Source organism: Capricornis sumatraensis, chromosome 4 (genome assembly GCF_032405125.1).
Source record: "Capricornis sumatraensis isolate serow.1 chromosome 4, serow.2, whole genome shotgun sequence".
In the NCBI taxonomy this organism is placed as follows: Eukaryota; Metazoa; Chordata; class Mammalia; order Artiodactyla; family Bovidae; genus Capricornis; species Capricornis sumatraensis.
In genome coordinates, this window is record NC_091072.1 from 145,564,851 (window position 1) to 145,580,132 (window position 15,282).

At 39.8% G+C, this 15,282-nt stretch overlaps 1 protein-coding gene across 1 annotated transcript in view; it reads left to right on the forward strand.

The window, feature by feature from the left end:
* The window catches only part of LOC138078775 (scavenger receptor cysteine-rich type 1 protein M130), a 122,471-nt gene that overhangs the window by 29,896 nt on the left and 77,293 nt on the right, over positions 1-15,282 (forward strand). The window contains exons 11-15 of the mRNA XM_068971521.1: positions 955-1,275; positions 2,186-2,494; positions 2,979-3,014; positions 3,215-3,322; positions 4,746-4,925. Of these exons, the coding sequence (XP_068827622.1) occupies positions 955-1,275; positions 2,186-2,494; positions 2,979-3,014; positions 3,215-3,322; positions 4,746-4,925 (954 nt within the window). The remainder of the gene's footprint in view (positions 1-954; positions 1,276-2,185; positions 2,495-2,978; positions 3,015-3,214; positions 3,323-4,745; positions 4,926-15,282) is intronic.

A 15,282-nucleotide genomic window follows, 5' to 3' on the forward strand; every position in this document is an offset into this window, starting at 1 on the left:
CGTGATTATCTGGGTCATGAAGACCTTTTTTGTATAGTTCTTCTGTGTATTCTTGCCACCTCTTCTTAATATCTTCTGCTTCTGTTAGGTCCCTACCATTTCTGTCCTTTATCGAGCCCATCTTTGCATGAAATGTTCCCTTGGTATCTCTAATTTTCTTGAAGAGATCTCTAGTCTTTCCCAGTCAGTTGTTTTCCTCTATTTCTTTGCATTGATCACTGAGGAAGGCTTTCTTGTCTCTTCTTGCTATTCTTTGGACCTCTGCATTCAGATGCTTATATCTTTCCTTTTCTCCTTTGCTTTTCACTTCTCTTCTTTTCACAGCTATTTGTAAGGCCTCCTCAGACAGCCATTTTACCTTTTCACATTTCTTTTCCATGGGGATGATCTTGATCCCTGTCTCCTATACAATGTCACGAACTTCTGTCCATAGTTCATCAGCCACTGTATCAGATCTAGTCCCTTAAATCTATTTCTTACTTCCACTGTTTAATCATGAAGGATTTGATTTAGGTCATACCTGATTGGTCTAGTGGTTTTCCCTACTTTCTTCAATTTCAGTCTGAATTTGGCAATCAGTAGTTCATGATCTGAGCCACAGTCTGTTCCTGGTCTTGTTTTTGCTGACTGTACCAAATCATCAAGAAGTTACCAAAGAATTTCTAATAATGGCATATCCTGTTAGATCATGTTAGTGTTACTTGCTCAGTCATGCCCACCTCTTTGCAACCCCATGGACTGTACCCAGCCAGCCTCCTCTGTCCATAAAATTCTCAGGCAAGAATATTAGGGTAGGTAGCCATTGCCTTCTCCAGGGGGTCTTCCCAACCATCTGAGCCACCAGGGAAGCACACTGACCTATTTTTAAAAACGTGCACATATCAGAGTAAATGAAGAGAGTCCTCTGGATGTTCAGGAAAGAGGCAAAACTACTAACTATTTATTTCACCCCAGAGTTCATGTCTCTCAGACTCATCAGTGACACCAGCAGCGAGACCTGTGCCGGGCGCCTGGAAGTTTTTTACAGTGGAGCTTGGGGCAGCGTGGGCAAGAGTGACATGTCTGCAACCACAGTGGGGGTGGTATGCAGGCAGCTTGGCTGTGCGGACAAAGGGAGTATCAGACCAGCACCTTCAGACAAGGTGGAGCACAGGTACATATGGGTGGACAATGTCCAGTGTCCTAAGGGACCTGAAACCTTATGGCAGTGCCCATCATCTCCGTGGAAGAGGAGACTGGCCAGCCCCTCAGAGGAGACCTGGATCACATGTGCTGGTGAGTATCTGTGGGCCTTTATGACAATCTCATTCTGTTGCTCCACTCTCATCTCCTGATCTAACTCAGTGAGAATGAGTAAGGTTTGGTTAACCCTTATTCTACCTGGATGATGTAACTGATTTTATTTAATTTGTCCTTTGGATACTCAGGATCAGTGACCATTTTCTCAAAGATGATCTTACTCTGATGGCCTTCTCAAAAGTTTTACTCAGTTGTGCTTTCCCTGTGAACAAATTAGGATCAGAGAATATATAATTCAGTATTTGACTATTGAGTTGCTCCATTTTTCTTTCAAATAATATCTTGTTACACTCAATACAAGGAGAGAAGCAGTCAGAAAGATCAATCCTGAATTATTTCCCTATTCTACACCTTCTTAAGCTGAAAGATTTCTATTTATCTGGTTGTTTGAGAGGATTTATACTGAGTTGGCCAAAAAGTTCATTTGTCTATAATTATGGAACAAAATTTTTGACCAACCTAATACATTTACAATGCTAACTTTATCTCATTGACATTTACTAAGTCACACTAACGTTTTAATGTCCAGGATGAAATATTTAATACACACAGGTTGTTGGAAGGACATGCACTTCCATGAATGATAAATGTTGTAAAATTCCAAATGTACATTCAATAAGCAAGCAGAATTTTTTTCTCTCTTTACTTATTTTTTTATATAAATTTACTTATTTTAATTGGAGGTTAATTACTTTACAATATTGTATTGGTTTTGCCATACATCAACATGAATCCACCACAGATATACACTTGTTCCCCAAACAGATTTTTTAAAAATCTTTTAAAACAGATTTTTAAAAAAGAATTTCAAAATTTTCTTTTCTCCTGTGACCTCCTGGGAGCTTTTATTGTCTCAGAAATGATCAAGATGTCTCTGATTTTTCAGATAAAATAAGGCTTCAGGAAGGAACCACTAATTGTTCTGGACGCGTGGAGGTCTGGCACGGAGGTTCCTGGGGCACAGTGTGTGACGACTCCTGGGACCTTAACGATGCCCAGGTGGTGTGTCGCCAGCTGGGCTGTGGCTTAGCTCTGGAGGCAGGAAAAGAGGCAGCGTTCGGCCAGGGAACTGGGCCCATATGGCTCAATGAAGTGAAGTGCAAGGGCAATGAGTCTTCCCTGTGGGATTGTCCTGCCAGATACTGGGGACACAGTGACTGCGGGCACAAGGAGGATGCCTCTGTGAAGTGCTCAGGTGAGCTCAAGGGGTCTGGAATCTCCAGCGGCGGCAGCGAGGAGGTGGGCGGGGAAGTGCATTGTGTAAGGACCGGAAGTACCAATCCAGCGACCTGGTGGGGAGAGAATCCTGCGTGTTGTTATACATTGGTCTTCAGATGGAAGAATCCTCCTGCAATGTAGGACACCTGGATTTGAACCCCGGGTTGGGAAGAGCAACCCACTCCAGTATTCTTGCCTGGAGAATTCCTTGGACAGAGGAGCCTGGCGATCTACAGTCTTTGGGGTCGCAAAGAGTCAGACACGCCTGAGTGACTTTCACGGAGGAAAAGCATTTAGCTTGCATGTGTCCCTGTGCAGAGGGAGGAAAAAGTAGGGGTCTCTAGTTTTGGGTGGGAAGAAGTAGTTTACTTGATTGAGAGGCTAAATCCCCAGACAGGAAACAGACATAACTGTTGTGTATGCAACTCCCAGAATTGAGTCTCTCCTCTTTCCTCCTACAGAAATTGCAGAAAGCAAAGGATCACTAAAGGCCACAGGTATATCAAGGGGTTTCTGAGCATGGGACCGATTGTCTGCATTATTTAGAATCCCTCTTATTAAGATGTTCTGGGTCAGAAGCTCTAAGAAGCTGAAATTCACTTCAGCAATCCTGTAGTTGACCTAGAAAAGGATAGTAACTGGGGACCTAGGTCTTGTAACTAAGATGTTATTACCTCTTCTGCTTCCCTGTGCTCAGGTCACTCATCCACTGTTGTACTTGGAGTCCTTGGGGTCATTCTGTTGGCCTTTCTCATCGCAGCCCTCTTGTGGATTCAGAAGCGAAGACAGAGACAGCGGCTTGCAGGTCTGAGCCAAATTATCGTGTCTCTAACATTTCTATGGCATAAGAAATTTCTTGGGATAATACAACAGCAACAACAAAATTAAATTCAAGTATCAAATAGCCACAAAGAGGAAACCTAGAAGAGATTTAAACAGTTTCCCCAAAAGAAGAAACAAAAATTCAGAGAAGAAAAGGGATTCTGCTTGTATTGATGATTATTATAATGTAGCTATGGGCTTCCCTGGTGGCTCAGTGGTAAAGAATCTGCCTGCCAATGCAGGAGACTAGGGTTCAGTCCCTGGGTCAGGAAGATCCCCTGGAGAGGGAAACACAATCCACTCCAATATTCTTGCCTGGAAAATTCAATGGACAGAGGAGCCTAGCAAGCTATAGTCCATGGAGTTGCAAGAGTCAGGTATGACTTGGCAGCTAAAAACAACAGCAAACAGTCTATCTACATCTTTAATTGGATGTTACAGAATCGGTCGTTTAGAATGAGTTTGCTTGTGTGATACATGAATCCTTTATTGCCCGAACATTATTTGCTCTTACTCTATACTTATTACTAAATTTACTGTTCTATTAAGCAACATGCTAGGTTCTGAAGATGACTCAGACATGGATAATCCAATGTTCTGTCTTTATGTAATTTCCAGTCTAGCAAAAGAGAGATATATGTAAACAAATACGTTGCAATGTATTATTATATAGTAACATGAATAAAGAACAAAGGGGGCCCAGAAAATACATTAATTAACTGAAAAGGGAGTATTGGAGGCTTCTAGGAGATTTTGAGACACCTTTTGAAGATATAGAGCAAAGAACTTAGGAGTGCATTTCAGGGAGAGAAAAAAATATTTACAACTGTAGAGAAGCTTAAAAGATGGAACATTTGGTGTTTTGATGTGGGTAAGTAAAACTTGAGTTCAAGGACAGAAGTTCCTGGTGAGGCTGAAGAAAGGGGAAGAAACAAGTAGTGAAGTTCTGTATTTCCCAGTAAGAAGATTAACAGTCATTAAAAAGTATGGTATAGTGGACAGAGTATTCAGGCAGGCTCTTAGAAAGTTCTGTTTGGACATCTGAGGGGCTGAAAGAGAACCACATTATTGACTAAGATAGGATTTTGAAATAGTTGAGATGAAAGATGAAAAAGACTTCATAGTGAGAATGAACAGGAAAGGATAAGTTCTATAAAGATTTTAGACAAATCTCCAGTGAATTATGGAATAATGCTGGCTGCCTTGGGAGAAGAAACTGGGTAGTAATAAGATGGCAGTTGGACACCTGGGTTAGTTTCATGAAGCTTGGTAGTAGAACAGAATGAAAACAAGACAAGGGCTTAGGTGATGATTGAGTGTGTTTACACTGCTGAGAAAAAGCACACATAGGAGGGGAAAGTTTTATTATGCCCTCCGGACTCCTAACCTATGACCTCTTTTGTCAGTTTCCTCAAGAGGAGAGAACTCTGTCCACGAAATTCAATACCGGGAGATGAATTCTTGCCTGAAAGCAGATGATCTGGACCTACATAATTCCTCAGGTCTGTGGGTTCTTAGAGGGTCCATAGCTCTGGGGTTCAGACCGGTAACTGCAGCTGAGGCTGAGAGGCATTCTACTTCACATAGTAGTGGAAAGAAATCTCAAACAAAATAAGAAGCCTGTGATGCACAAAAGGAAGAAAAGCAGGAATGAACTAAGCATTTTTCTTAGAAATTTTCATTATCGAATATTCATTATTCATAGAAATTACAATCATGAAGATTGTAATTGAGGTCCATGATAATTTCTGACAGAGGAACTGCATTGTAGGATATTATGACTTGCACATCTTTATATTAAAACAGAAACTAACCTTCGAAAGATTAAACATTTCATACCTCTTTCATAATTTCTTCCATTTCCACTTTCTGCTATGTTCCTTTCTCTAACTTACATTTTTCTGAAAGTTTAAGCTTTCTGTGTCTTTATCCCATCAGAAGCCATTCCTATTCATGGGACTAGCCTTATTTCCCATTACATTAAGCTTTCTTTATTCTCTGACTTCTATTTAGCACCAGAGCACCAATTCTGCCTCTAGGAGGCATAACTCTGCTGGGTTGCAAAAAATATCCCAAGGACTTCCCTGGTGGTCCAGTGGTTAAGACTCTGTGCTTCCACAGCAGGTGGCATGTATTTGATCCCAGAACTAATACCCTGCATGCCCTGTGGCTAAAACATACAACGCAATACAATACAATACAATAATAATAAACATCTTTAAAAACCCCAATATCCACTGTATGAAGACTCAATGCCTTCTCAGTATTCCTTACCATCTGAGAGGGATCTGCCTCACTTCTTCAGTGAAAAGGAATTGGTATTTGCCAAAACTAACTCAAAGGAATATATATAAGACATGGGAAAGACTTTCCGTGCCTCTTAATTGACATTGTTTGCCTTCTTAATTGTGAACAGTGTTTTTAAATGTTCAAAGAGCTTCTGAGGCACATGACGGGAGGTCTGATTTATTTCCCAGTAATTATTTTCCTCCTTTCAGAAAATTCCAATGGGTAAGATGGTTTTAATGATGCTGGACTAATTTCTGTGTCTAAATCTCTTTCTATTTTTGGATGAAAAAGAAGATCACTTTGACGTACAATGAAAAAGAGAAAGGGAATTGTAACCTGGCGAGGTAAGAAGAATTTATTCATCGTTGTTCAAAGCAGTTATATTTCTTTTGAGAATGCCTCTGGTATTAAGAAGAAAGAAAATGTATATACATATGTATGTCCATATATGTTTATGTTTGTATGTATATCCATATTCAGAATATGCAACAGTTTTTTAAGAAATTAATTTTATTTATTGATGTATTTTTGGCTGTGTCGAGTCTTCATTGCTCTGCGCAGGCTTTCTCTAGTTGCCGGACGTGGGGGCTACTCTTCATTGCAGTACCCAGCTTCTCACTCTGGGTGCTTCTCTTGTTGCAGAGCTCAGGCTCTAGGAAGCACAGGCTTCAGTAGTTGCAGCATGCGGGCTCAGTGGTTGTGGCAAATGGGCTTAGCTGCTCCATAGGATGTGGGATCTTCCCAGATCAGGGATGGAACCCATGTCCCCTGCATGGACAGGCGGATTCTTATCCACTATGCCACCATGGAAGTCCCTGCAACAAATTTTTATAAATGACTCTTGTCCGTCCCTTAGTTACACATATCTTAAGCAATAACAGTGGTTTATTATGTTGCTAAGGAGAAGCTGGGGAAGTAAATATGAGTAACTCTTCTAAAGATATTGTAGGAGTCATTTCAGAAAAGAGACAAGACATGTCTACAGGTGTATAATGCATGCTAGGATAAAGATAGTAAAAGATACTATCAGTTCAGTTCAGTCGCTCAGTCGTGTCCGACTCTTTGCGACCCCATGAATCACAGCACACCAGGCCTCCCTGTCCATCACCATCTCCTGGAGTTTACTCAGACGCACGTCCATCAAGTCAGTGATGCCATCCAGCCATCTCATCCTCTGTCGTCCCCTTCTCCTCCTGCCCCCAACCCCTCCCAGCATCAGAGTCTTTTCCAATGAGTCAACTCTTCGCATGAGGTGGCCAAAGTACTGGAGTTTCAGCTTTAGCATCATTCCTTCCAAAGAAATCCCAGGGCTGATCTCCTTCAGAATGGACTGGTTGGATCTCCTGGCAGTCCAAGGGACTCTCAGGATTCTTCTCCAACACCACAGTTCAAAAGCATCAATTCTTCGGCGCTCAGCCTTCTTCACAGTCCAACTCTCACAACCATACATGACTACTGGAAAAACCATAGCATTGACTAGATGGACCTGAGTCGGCAAAGTAATATCTTTGCTTTTGAATATGCTATCTAGGTTGGTCATAACTTTTCTTCCAAGGAGTAACCATCTTTTAATTTCATGGCTGCAATCACCATCTGCAGTGATTTTGGAGCCCGCCAAAATAAAGTCTTACACTGTTTCCACTGTTTTCCCATCTATTTCCCATGAAGTGATGGGACCGGATGCCATGATCTTAGTTTTCTGAATGTTGAGCTTTAAGCCAACTTTTTCACTCTCCTCTTTCACTTTCATCAAGAGGCTTTTTAGTTCTTCTTCACTTTCTGCCATAAGGGTGGTGTCATCTGCATATCTGAGGTTATTGATATTTTTCCCCCAAAGATACTACAGGCGTATGGAAAGCTTGCCTAAGAGTTTGGAGAGATTGTGAAGATGTGATGATCAAGTTTAACATCTGGTGACTGAAAGATGGGCCATTCTAGGGAAAGGACATGGCATGTACAAAGTGTGGCATGTCGGGGGGAGCAAGGAAAGGAGGGTGGGATGAATTGGGAAATTGGGATTGACCTATATACACTATTGATGCCATGTATAAAGTAGATAATGAGAACTGACTGTATAGCCCAGGGAACTCTGCTCAGTGCTCTGTGGTGACCTAAATGGGAAGGAAATAAAAAATAAAGGGGGGGGGGATATGTGTCTACATAAAGCTGATTCACTGTATGATAGAAACAAACACAACATTGTAAAACAACTATACTCCAATAAAAATAAATTTTAAAATGTGGCATAAAAGAGAATCACACCTTTGGGGAGTGGTAAGCTTTTCATTCAAAAACATATTGAAAGTATGTTTGGTGACAAGTGGTGTCCTGAGCATTGAAGATGCAGAGATAAAATATACTATTGACAAAGACATGGCTATTTGATGAAAGATCTCACAGTTTCTGTGTGGATGTACGGAGAGGCCGTGTCAGGGGAGGGATGTGATGAGTGTCTAGACAGGAAAGGCTGCATAGAGCCCAATAACAAATGGTCTTATCTTTTGTGTTTCCTGTTCATATTTTATTTCAGGGACTGTTGGGGAGGTGGTGGGCTTTGGAAGATTAAGTTCAGGCAAGATATAATCAGATTTGCTTTTATAATTTGTTTTCATAATAAAAATGGAACCAACGAAAAGAGTGAATAAGGCAAGAAATTTGTTGTTATACATAACAAAGAAAAGATGGTGAAATGAATTAGTGGGTACATTTTCTATTTTGTTAAACAATTTTGGGAGGACTATTCCTCTGGAATGATAAATAGCAGAAGTATGGGTTTTTGTAGAGATATTTTACATGGCGTATGAGAAATACAGAGTGAGACAAAGAATAAAAGTTAGACTTCTTAAAAGTATGTAAATGTAAAATGTTAATATCATGCTTATAGACACATAAACATAGAGTTGTCATAAACTGTATACAAGATAAAGTGTTAATATATGTATACTATATATATATAGTATCATACTATATATATAAAAGGCTTCTCAGGTGGCTCAGTAGTAGAGAGTCCACCGGCTAAGAAGGAGACTCGAGTTAATCTCTGGGTCGGGAAGATCCCCTGGAGAAGGAAATGGCAACCCACTCCAGTATTCTTGCCTGGGAAATCCCATGGACAGAGGAGCATGGCAGGCTACAGTCCATGTGGTTGTGAAGAGTTGGACACAACTTAGCAACTAAGCAGCAGCATATATAAAAAGCAATTGTTAAGACAAAGCATGTAATAAATCATTGGGCAAAGATTTGAAAAAAGCAATTCTCACAAAGTGAATTATAAATCACTATTAAATAATTTTAAAATGCTCACAGTATGTCTTGGCAATTCAAAGTATGATTAACAATGAGCTGTTCTTTATATAAATCAGACCAACAAAAACTTAAAGCAGCACCAACGTTTCTTGTTGGTGGGAATACAGAGAAAAATGTAATTTCAAATGTTGCTGTTGGAAACAAGAGGTGTAGCAGCCTTATGAGAGAGAAACTTAGAAACTTTTATTAATTTGAAAAAAAAAATGCTTCCCAGATCTTTTGACCCAATAATCTACCCCTAAAAATTTCTTTCATACAGATAAAGCTATTAATATATAAGAACAAATATACAACATTTTCTTTTAACAGCCTTTTTAGTACTGCCCCAAAGCTATAAACAAAATGAATGCCAATCAGTGGGGTAGCAGTGGCTGGAAAAATTATGGTGCAGCCAGCTAAAAAAGAAAAAATCGTGCTCAAAATTTAATAACATCATTCCACTTTTGTGTTCACATTACTGAATACAACTAAACATAATCTTTGCATTTATAAAACTGTCATGTGTGTACAAGTAAAGAAACAATTAAAAATTCTAACAGATTGTAAACTGAGGACTATGAATGACTTTTGGTTAGTAACGTCAAACCTATGAGTATTATTCTGATAAATGATATTTATCTCATAAATAAATAATAACAAATAATAAATAAATAACAAACTGCTTTTTCCTTAAAGAGTAATCACTACTAAGTCACTGCTCCAGAATCACACTAGGGTGCATTTCAAAATGGCCTTTCTGTACAGTAATTCTCTGGAGTAGAAATAATTCTTAAGCACACTGAAGTTTGAAGATCATTGCATTTAAGTTTTCTGTTTAGGAAAGTAGTATGGCTTTTAATATATGTGAGTAAGTGAGCAAATGAGTGTGCGTATGTGAGAGACAGAGGTAATAGAGTACATTATATTAAATTATAATGTAAGTCCTCTACATGTGTGCATGTGCATATGAAGAGAAAAGTAACATTATTTTATTTGTGTCTTTAGTTCAGCCAGCTGAACTGAGAAGACCTGGACTATTGAGTGAGCAAGGATCAACACTGAAGATCACAATACAGTCCTTTGTCTCCTGGTATTCAAAAGACTGCTGCTGAATTTTAAAAAATTAATTTGGTGAATGTGATGCCTAAAAAGTAGTAGATAAGATTTTTAAGGGTATTAAGCGAAAAAGAATATTGCCGATTTGAATTTGTCTTAACTCCTTATTTTTGATTCTAAGAATTTCTGAATGAGCTTTCTGACTTTTAGAGTTTCATAAATACAATATGATGTTTTTTTCATCTGACAGTGTTCTATTTTACATATATCTTTTTCTAGTTTGGTTTAAAAAGTAATTTTCTTCTTACTGTGCTGTGTGCTAAATTGTTTCAGTTGTGTTTGACTCTGTGACCCTATGACTGTAAGCCCACCAGGCTCTCTGCCTCTGGGATTCTCCAGGCAAGAATACTGGAGTGGGTTGCCATTTCCTTCTCCAGGGGATCTTCCTGGCCCAGGGATTGAACCCGTCTCCTGTGTCTCCTGCACTGCAGGCAGATTCTTTACCACTGAGCCACCTGGGAAACTTTTCAGGGAAAGGAAAGAGAATGATTATTGAAGGGTTTGTAATAACATACGGTTCTGTTTACAACACATGCCTCTCCTGAGTTCTTTCATTGCTTTCTGTCACTGAAATTCTGGTCACAAAAATTGCACAGGAAATCCTGGTAGGGGTACAAAAATCTCATGTTTTAGGGCAGCATAGCTAAGCTGAAATGAATGCATCAATTATGTTATATATATATATATATATGTATACACACACCTTATAATGAAAGTTTATATTTTACTAAAAATCACTTACTGATGTAACATGTTAACATAAGGAAAGGATAACATGTAAAGAAAGACTGAGAGTGAATTGATACTTTTGAACTGTGGTGTTGGAGAAGACTCTTGAGAGTCCCTTGGACTGCAAGGAGATCCAACCAGTCAATCCTAAAGGAAATCAGTCCTGAATATTCACTGGAAGGACTGATGCTGAAACTGAAACTCCAATACTTTGGTCACCTGATGTGAAGAACTGACTTATTGGAAAAGACCCTGATGCTGGGAAAGATTGAAGGCAGGAAGAGAAGGGGACGACAGAGGATAAGATGGTTGGATGGCATCACTGACTCGATGGACATGAGTTTGAGCAAGCTCCAGAAGTTGGTGATGGACAGGGAAGCCTGGCATGCTGCAGTCTATGGGGTCACAAAGAGTTGGACATGACTGAGTGAACTGAACTGAACTGTTAGTGATTGAAGGCTGTTTAGAGTCTATTAACTTGTTGAATATCCAAGCGTTAGATCCAATTTGATTTCATTTGAGTACTGCATGCACCCTTTTCTAGCGCTTCAGGGCTTCAAAGCAACTATCTTGTAGAATCATGACATTTGGCTCATTTTCAATTTCTTTTGTATCTCTTGTCAATTTCAATGGCAGATCTTCCTCAGCTTTCAATGGCCTTGAGAGTGTGTGTATGTTTGTGCACGTGTGCTCAGTTGATCAGTAGTGTCTGATTCTGTGAACCCATGGGCTGCAGCTCACCAGGCTCCCCTGTACATGGGATTTTCCAGGCAAGAATACTGGAGTGGGTTGCCATTTCCTTATCCAGGGGATCATCCAAACTGAGGGATCGAGCCCTTGTCTCCTGTATCTCCTGCATTGGCAGGTGGATTCTGTACCACTAAGCCACCTGGGAAGCCCTTCAATGTCTTAACCTCCTGATAAACCTATCAGTAAATTGAAATTGTCCTGAATAGAAATGTATTTAATACTCCTGACCTCTGAACATGGTGGTTTAGCCTAGCTTTCTTTAAATGTTCTCAGAACACTTACATTAGCCTACAGTTAGGTCAAATCATCTAACACAAAGTCTGTTTAATAGTGTTGAATATCTCATATAATTCATTGAATGCTGCACTTGAGAACAAAAAATTGGAGTGGTTGGCTGGGTGCAGAATGGTTGTCCACCTTTGTGGTGGTGTGACTGACTGGAGGATGTGTCTCATTCTTGCCACTGCCCAGCACAATAAGAGTAACTGACAGCATATCACCAGCCCAGGAAAAAATCAAAACCCCAAATTGGAAGTATTTCTACTAAACATGTGTTGCTTATCTCATCTCTACAAATGCTTGGGCCCTTTCATCCATATTCCTATTTCAAAATCAAATTCACAACCACTGACCGGAAAAGATTCATGGTCCCTTTCCTTTTACTGTTTAGCATGTAATATGAAGATTTTTATAAGAGTCAGTTGAAAGGCACTTTTAATAGAAAGAGGAACATCACAGAAACAGCAAAAAGGAGAAACATTTCCACTTACAGGAACTCATGAGAGCTCAGAATGAACCATAAACTTGATAAATGTTCTTCCCAAAGAGAAGGCTCGGGCTTAGCTGAGAAGTGTAGAAAGTCCCAGGCATAACATGAGACAGTCGTCCCGCTGGGGTTACCTTTGTGCATGATGTTTGATGTTTTTAACTATCTAAGGCAGGGATTGTGGACCCAAAATTTAGGTCCCAGAGACTGGGTAAAAATGTGTATTTTAAAATAAATATATCAGGCATATTCCTTGCCAGGGAGCATCTTTGAAAAGTAATAACTTCCTGGGAATAAAATTAAGTCTAGAATGTTGGTGCCCCATACATGAAGATATGGAATTTTAAGTAACCAAAATTTGGAGAAAACAAATGGAAAACTATTGCAATTGTAGTATGTTTTAGAAAGATAAGAGGCTGGTTTCCATTGGAATTATCTTCTAAAAGAATGAACTCTCAGCATAGTATGTGATGTGTTTAGCCCTCTTGCCCCAGCACTCTGAAGAATCCCTGTGAAGAAAAGAAATAGAAGTAGCTAGAGGCATCCTGTGCTGTGATGACTAGATTTTCTGCTGAAGGTAAGCAGAGAGCTCCCCTTTGCACTATATAGGCATCAGAGCTGCATTTCCTCTTATCAATTGCTTACTGTTTCTGGCTCTTTAGATGCTCTAAATGGCCGGGGCTGGAAGACTGAGAACTACATTTCCCATAAACCCCTGCAGGAGGAAGCTGAGCTAAATTCCACCGATGATAGATTCTCCCATTTAGGGGAGATTTAGTTTTGCAGGAGTGTTTGCATTTGCCTGAAAATTGCTAGCCTTGGTGTTGCAGCATCCTTTAGAAGTGGTTTCCTGGAGATTTTTGAAGCTTCCTGATGAGGATTTTGTAAGCACATGATTTCCTGTAGTAAACCACTTCCTGCACTAAATACTTACAGGGCTATCTGATTTTAGAACCCTAGGTCTCCTTGAATTCACTTAACTCTTAGAAGAATTACATTTCAGGAGCAGGCAACCAGGTTTTAGAGTTGTATCCTCTCATTCCAAAATATTGAAACATGAATAATAAAACAAGGAATAAAATAAAACATTTGGAAGGAATTTGTTGGGCATATAGTTCAATGAGAAAGAGAGAGAGAACGAAATTAACCTACTGTTTAGTTGATGTGTCATGTGTGACTCTCTTGTGACTGCATGAACTGTAGCCCACCAGGCTCTTCTGTCTACAGGATTTCCCAGGCAAGAATACTAGAGTGGGTTGCCATTTCCTACTCCAGGGGATCTTCCAAACCTAGAGACCGAACCTTTGTCTCCTGAATTGGCAGATGGGTTCTTTACCACTGACCCACGAGGAAAGCCCAAAAGAAATTATTCTAAGAAATTATCAGGCTTCCCTGGTGGCTCAGACAGTAAAGCGTCTGCTTGCAATGAGGGAGACCCGAGTTCGATTCCTGGGTCGGGAAGATCCCCTGGAGAAGGAAATGGCAATCCACTCCAGCACTCTTGCCTGGAAAATCCCATGGATGGAGGAGCCTGATAGGCTACAGTCCATGGGACCTGCAAAGAATCTTTGTCTCCTGAATTGGCAGATGGGTTCTTTACCACTGACCCACGAGGAAGGCCCAAAAGAAATTATTCTAAGAAATTATCAGAAACTTTGGAAACAGAACTAGCAAAGACATGCACAGGCCTAGAGATAAAGAAAACAAAAATGATTTAAAACTTTAGAAAACAAGCTATTAAGAAAAATCAATCAAATCTAATAAATAACTTATTAAAAAGAAAACAATAAAAATAAAATGGAAGATAAAAAAGAAGAAAAGTGTTCCCAGAGACTGCAGAAGCACCTATGAAGAGAAAGAATATTCAGACATAGGAAGTGACACCCCCCCCCCCAAAATACAGATGCAGACAGAAAAGACCGACATCCCACGGACATTTTGTATGTCATCTTAATAGACATCCATACAGTTCTACAAACACCAAAGTGAAGTGATTTCAGCACCCCCTTATCACAAATTATTGTAATTATTAGACAATGAAGGTACTTTTCCAGACTATTTTAGCTTTCCATTCAATGTAGAAATTTCTCACCTAACTGTTCTGAAAGGCAGCACCAGATTTTTCTTTAACATTTCTACTTATTTCATCTCAGAACAACCTTTTCCATGTCTTCAGTTCAGATACCTCTCTCCTCTTCTCCCTTCAACTCCTCCCTCTTTCTCTGTCTCCTTCCTCCATCTCTTCCTCCTCCTCTTCCTTTAGTCCCCCTCTCCCTCATCCTTTCCCTCCTTCCATGTCTCTCTGTCTCTGTCTCTCTCCACCCCTCTTGTCCCCACCCTCTTCCAGTTCCTTATATGGTTTTCCAACTAGAGATTCCTAGTGGATGCCTTAATGACTCATTAGAACAAACATATTGCATTTGGTTAAGAACAGAGGGGTAAACATGATATGTAAAGATGAGGAAAATTATGTGTAGGAACTTACATGAAAAGAAAACCTGATGTGGGAGAGGAGAGAAAAAAATTAGTTTCACTTGATAATAATGAAAAAATGTTTGGGGGTCATAAAGCTTCCGGGAGGAAAAGAAAATCTATAGAAATTCCTTCTCTGCATCTCAGTGAAACTGTGTTCCATGCTCAGATGGGTGAGGAGCATATCAGTGATACAAGAAAAAAATGCAACATGGACAGAACATTTCAGAAAGTTCACATAAGTTTGCAGTGTGATCATCTTAGACAGAGTGAGAAAAGTCTCAGCTGTGCTCCTGGATTAAGTGACTGCTGAGTCTCACAGGGACCACGAACTTTTCTGCCCCTGTAAGAACTACTGTATATGTTGCTTTAGGAGAATAAGATAGCGTAAGTAATCCACCTAGGATTTTTACCTGGAAACAGGAAATTTGCTTGAGATTTAAGTTGAGTAAAAGTGGTTGAGTACAAGAAGGATTAAGTTCAACAAGAAATTCCTGGTAGCACAGAACTTTTCTGAGAGTCTCACAATATTTATT